Source organism: Sinocyclocheilus grahami, unplaced genomic scaffold, assembly GCF_001515645.1.
Source record: "Sinocyclocheilus grahami isolate Dianchi unplaced genomic scaffold, SAMN03320097.WGS_v1.1 scaffold33.1, whole genome shotgun sequence".
In the NCBI taxonomy this organism is placed as follows: domain Eukaryota; kingdom Metazoa; phylum Chordata; class Actinopteri; order Cypriniformes; family Cyprinidae; genus Sinocyclocheilus; species Sinocyclocheilus grahami.
The window spans coordinates 329875-335874 of record NW_015505212.1 but is presented as its reverse complement, the minus strand read 5'-3'; the positions used below and the strand labels follow the sequence as shown (position 1 = coordinate 335874).

Below are 6000 nucleotides of genomic sequence, written 5' to 3'. Positions count from 1 at the left end.
CGTCTCCTCCTCCTCTGACCGTGGACACACATGCGCTGCGCTTTTTAAAACTCTGCAGCGATTGTGTGTTGCTAGGTAACCCCACTTTGGCATATTCCCAAGAAAACAAACGCACCAATTCCGTTTCAAACAGAGTTGATTTAGAAGCAGGTTTGTAAGTTATTGCTATTCGACTGAAGTTACAGCTCCTTATTAGAACAAACTGTTTTGCAATAACAATATTCTCTCAGGCTCTCCATCTGAATATTCACAATATAACAAACTGTCTAGTATCTTATTGCTTAATCTTGCTTTCCCTCCAAGAAATTAGGGTAAAAATGACTCAATTTTTTAATTAAATAAATAAAAAAAACTAAATGTAGCTATACTTTTTAAAGAATTTAATATTTTTTTAATGTTCTTTAAATATTTTATGTTTATTGATTATATTTTCAGTGATCCTATTTATGTTTTATGAAAAAAATTAGTTTTTTATTTCATTTTATATTATTTTGAAAACATTTTGTCAAAAATGTATCTATAATTTTTAATACATTTTTATTAAATTATTTACCTTTAAATATTTTACCTTTATTGATTATATTTTAAGTGATCCTATTTATATTTTATGAAAAAATGAAAATTTGTATAGATTTTATTTTGATTTAATATTATTTTGAAAATATTTTGTCAAAATGTAACTATAATCTTTAATCAGAATATTTTATGTTTATTGATTATATTTTAAGTGATCCTATTTATATTTTATGAAAAAAATGAAAATTTGTATAGATTTTATTTTGATTTAATATTATTTTGAAAATATTTTGTCAAAATGTAACTATAATCTTTAATCAGTTTTTACAACATGCATCATCTTAATATTTTTATGTTTTATTAAATAAATAAAATGTATATAAATACTTTTTAAAAATATCATTATTTTTTTAATTTATAAAATGTAAAACATTTGTGTATATTTTATATTCATTTAAAAAATGTTTTTATAATTTTTCTTATTTAATATTATTAAATAATATTATATTATATATATTTTTTTTGATTTTACAAAATGCAACTATAATGTTTATGAATTGTATTTGTTTATTACTTTTTATATTATAAATTTTTAAAGATTCTATTATTGTAATGAAACTGCACAGACTAACTCAGTTTTAACAGTAATGTGAAGCTCTTTCTGTGTTTAGTGTGCAGCTCTGAACCGCAGAACTTGCAGGCCGACTCTCAGAACTACACTGGTATGGTGGTGACGTGGGAAAGGCCGCGGGCCGTCTATGACACCACCATTGAGCGCTACTCTGTCACTTACCAGAGACTGCAGGGCAAAGACCCGCCAAAACAACAGTATCTCACAGACGGAGACCAGGATGTGGTGAGCGCTTTTAGACCATCCACTTGAGCCATGATTAATATAACTGTGTTGAGTGAAGTACAGTAGGGATATTTCACTGATAGCTGATAGTTCAAGGTTACACTAGTCCTGATGGTTAGAAACAGGTGTTATGGTATAGTATTATCTTGTTTTTCCAGGGGGCCATTATCCATCATCTGCTGGCGAACAGTAGCTATGTTGTCCAGGTGGTGGCGCTGTGCACCAATGGCTTGACTGGAAAAATGAGTGACCAGGTTATTGTGGACATGCCTCTCGAAGGCCCTGGTAAACAAAAACTGGAAAAACTCACAAAAATATCAAGAAATGTCATATTTTACAACAAACTAAACCTAATAATATATATAATATTTTTTATTTTAAAGAAAAGTTTTTCCTTTACAGTTAAGCACATTTACAATAACAAGAATGAGGAAAAGATCTATATTAATAATCTATATTAATAATCTTGTATTATTACCATAATGAAAAACATTATATGTATTATTAATAATAACATGTTATAATTGTACTTTGCAAATGTGCCTTAAATAAGCATGAAAAACAATAGTTTGTTTTACTGAATTTATTTATTATTATTTAAAAAACAACTGTCTAGTTATAATGTACTGTAATAATAATAATAATAATTATTATTATTATTATATCAATTATTATTATGTAGTATTTGTTTTACTGAATTTATATATAAATAATAAAAAAAACTTTACACTCTATACAATGTACTGGAATGAATAATAATAATAACAATTATTATTATGTGCTTAAATGTCAGGAAATTTGATTCATTTTTTTTATAATTTTTTATAATCAAAATTTCTTATTTTGGGGTAAAATATGACACAGATTGTGTGTGTGTGTGTGTGTGTGTGTGTGTGTGTGTTATTCACCAGGAACGTTCCTTTCAGTGTGTTTAAGGCAAAACATTAGATTTGTCTTAAGGCCATTTTCATTTTAAATCAGGGTGAAGTCCGGGGACTACATTAATGCCAACTATGTGAATGTAAGTATTCTACACTCAATTTTAAATGCTGTAATGATGAAAATGTTTTTGCAATATGTTACCACGCCAATATACTGTATATACACTATAATTCAAACGTTTGGGGTCGGTAAGATTTTAATGTTTTAAAGTCTCTTCTGCTCACCGAGGCTGCATTTATTTGATCAAAAATACAGCAAAATAAGTAATATAGTGAAATATTATTACAATTTAAAATAACTGTTTTCTATGTGAATATATGTTAAATTGTAATTTATTCACACACACACACACACAGAAAAAAAGAGAAAGAAACATAAGCAGTGTTGGGGGGTAACGCATTACAAGTAACCCGAGTTACGTAATCAGATTACTTTTTTAAAGTAACTAGTAAAGTAACACATTACTTTATAATTTACAAGAGAATATCGGAGTTACTTTTTCAAATAAGTAACGCAAGTTACTTGTTTCCCCAATTTTTGATTGACAGCTGTCCTGTCCTCATGTTGAGAAATCAGAAGATGTTACTGTATTTCTAAAATAAATATGAATATGCATTAATTCATCTCACTCACAAAAAAAAAAAACCCCACAGATTCAGTATTCCTCAAAATGAATATGACGCAAACCTGCCATAATTAAATGTTAAACAACACAAATATCCTTCATGTATTTAATCTCATTTTATTAACCAATGTCTTTGCTTCTGACCTTCGATGATCCAGTTCAACCATACTAATAAGCACAAATTATTGTATTTTTTTATTGCTGAAGTGTGTTGAAATGTCTTCTTCTGCATTCTACTGTACGGACGTAAAAAATGTACTTTCCCTTCAGCCTGAGGCTTATTCATTGGTGTGAAAAAGCTTTTATATTTGCCAAAAATAGAACTTTTTTATTTTAAAAACAAACAAGCAAGCCCTGTCCAGATTTAAAAAGTAACGCAAAAGTAACGTAACGCATTACTTTCCATAAAAAGTAGCTAAGTAACCTAATTAATTACTTTTTTATGGAGTAACGCAATATTGTTATGCATTTACTTTTAAAAGTAACTTTCCCCAACACTGAACATAAGTATAAGGTGACACTTCTTTTAGCCAGTAAAGTGGATGCGGTTCTCAGCCGATGCGGTCTCAGAATGAGCAGATATTTGGTTTATTTATTGGTTTGTCACGAGTGTTGGTAGAAATTAACATGGTCTGATTGTAATGATTCTCTTTAGGGCTACAATCAGCCGAAAGCATATATAGCCGCCCAGGGTCCGCTGAAGGGCAGTCTGGAAGACTTCTGGAGGATGATATGGGAGCAGAACGTGGGTGTGATTGTCATGATCACTAACCTGGTGGAGAAGGGCCGGGTAATGCCGTTATCACTCTTAGATTAGATCTTTAAAAATAAAGCTTCCAAAAGTTTTTTTTTGCAGTGATCCCATAGAAGAACCATTTTGGTTCCCAAACAACCTTTCAGTGAACAGTTTTTAAAAGAACCATTTTTTTCCCACTATAAAGAACATTGAAAGGTTCCATGGATGTTAAAGCTTTTTCATGGAACCATCAATGCCAAAAAAGAACCTTTATTTTTGAGAGTGTAATGAAATAAAGGCAAATATAAAACAACTAATCATGGTCTGGTTAGATTCCTAACCATATATACATGGTGTGTGTGAATCAAACAGAGAAAATGTGATCAGTATTGGCCCTTGGAGAATCAGGAAGACTATGGATGCTTCCTAGTCACGCTGAAGAGCACCAAAACTCTTGCCTACTACACACAGAGGACGATCACCTTGAGGAACGTTAACGTCAAGAAGGTCAGTAACTACGACATACGTCACCAGAAACCCTTCAGGATATTTCCAGCTAACAAGGTTCTGGCAAAGGTATCTCAAAGTTATGAGCAAACTATTATTCTGAAAACATTAGCATAAAAAAAAGTTATTTATGCATCGTTTATGGAAAGTTTTATTTCTGAAATGGTTTAGTTGGATGTTCATCTAACGTTTTTTTTAATGTCACTAATTTCAGAATGTTCAGAGAACGGAATGTTCCTTTAATGTTTCTAATCAAAACAAAGTTTTTAAAACATTTAAAAAAACTTGACGTTTTGAATGTTCAGAGAACATTCAGTAATAATGTGTTAATAATGGGAATGTTAGCAAAATGTTCTTAGACACTTCTCGCTGTCTTTTCGCCCGTCAGGGCTCACAGAAGGGTCGCAGTCAGGAGAGGACGGTGCTTCATTTTCATTACACTCAGTGGCCCGACATGGGCGTCCCAGAATACACTCTGCCCCTGCTGTCGTTTGTGCGGGCGTCCTCGCAGGCCAGGACGGCTGATATGGGGCCTGTGGTGGTGCACTGCAGGTAGACATCAGTGTTAACTTATTAAGCATCAAATTATTATGGTGAAGTTAGTATGGTCACTGCACTGGCACTATTGGATGAGAACTGCTACATTGAGCTGGAAAATGACAATATTGTCTTCTGTCAAACTGGCTGCTTATAGCTGATTCAACTTAGTTTCATAACTGATGAACTCTGGAACATTGACACTTATTTATGGAAGCTTGTTTCTGCAATGGAATAAAAGAGAAAAAAAATTAATTGCGAGTTTTTAATTTAGAATTCTGAGAAAAAAAGTTAGAAAAACTAGTTTTTATCAACACTGAATCAAATTGAGTTGAATAAGGGCACTATTCTTATTTTTGAGCTGCTTTACTGCTGAAATAGTAGTGTATATATAGCACTTTATAAATAAAGACTGACTTGAATAGAAGTAAGAGTTGATAACAGTCGGTGACGGACATCAAGATGTTTGAATGTGTGATTTGCAGTGCCGGTGTGGGAAGAACAGGAACCTACATTGTGATCGACAGCATGTTGAAGCAGATAAAGGAGGAAAGTACAGTGAACATCATGGGATTCCTCAAACACATTCGTACCCAGAGGAATTACCTGGTGCAGACTGAGGTTCGGCAACATATATTATTTCAAACCATACCTTCTTAGGTTATGTCACGTCACACGCAGCATGAAATATCCATCATACTTGTGTGTGTGTGTGCGAGCAGGAGCAGTACGTCTTCATCCATGATGCTCTAGTGGAGGCCATCAGGAGTAAAGAGACTCTGGTCTCATCCAGTCACATTCACACATACGTGTCTGATCTCCTCACACCAGGACCTACAGGAAAGACCCGCCTGGAGAAACAGTTTAAGGTGAGACCCTAGGGTTTGTGATTTCACCTTAATCACTATTACGCTGAGCAATTCATTGATCTTTCCTTTTGTTCCTGTAGCTGGTCAGTCAGAGCTGTGCGAAACAGAGCGATTACACAGTGGCTTTGAAGGAGTGCAACGCATCTAAACACAGGGCGTCTTGTCTTATGTCTGGTGAGTGTGTGCAATAAAAAAATAAAAATACGTTATATATATATAGTGAAAGGGTAACCTGTTTTTATTTCCTAAATAATTTATTATTTTTATTTATTTGAAATATAATTAATATGCATAAATATGTTAAATATAAATTAGAAATATTTATTAATACATCATATTTATTTATATGCATACATAAATGTATTAAAAAGTGAAAAGGTAACCTGTTTTTCTTTAAACAATTAAATTCAGT

At 32.2% G+C, this 6000-nt stretch overlaps 1 protein-coding gene across 1 annotated transcript in view; it reads left to right on the top strand.

Moving 5' to 3' along the window:
• LOC107581028 (receptor-type tyrosine-protein phosphatase zeta-like) overlaps window positions 1–6000 on the top strand; it is a 36155-nt gene that overhangs the window by 22207 nt on the left and 7948 nt on the right. Inside the window, exons 9-17 of the mRNA XM_016266619.1 lie at window positions 1188–1372; window positions 1531–1657; window positions 3470–3525; window positions 3595–3729; window positions 4048–4251; window positions 4571–4734; window positions 5205–5340; window positions 5442–5588; window positions 5669–5762. Coding sequence (XP_016122105.1) covers window positions 1188–1372; window positions 1531–1657; window positions 3470–3525; window positions 3595–3729; window positions 4048–4251; window positions 4571–4734; window positions 5205–5340; window positions 5442–5588; window positions 5669–5762 — 1248 coding nt within the window. The remainder of the gene's footprint in view (window positions 1–1187; window positions 1373–1530; window positions 1658–3469; window positions 3526–3594; window positions 3730–4047; window positions 4252–4570; window positions 4735–5204; window positions 5341–5441; window positions 5589–5668; window positions 5763–6000) is intronic.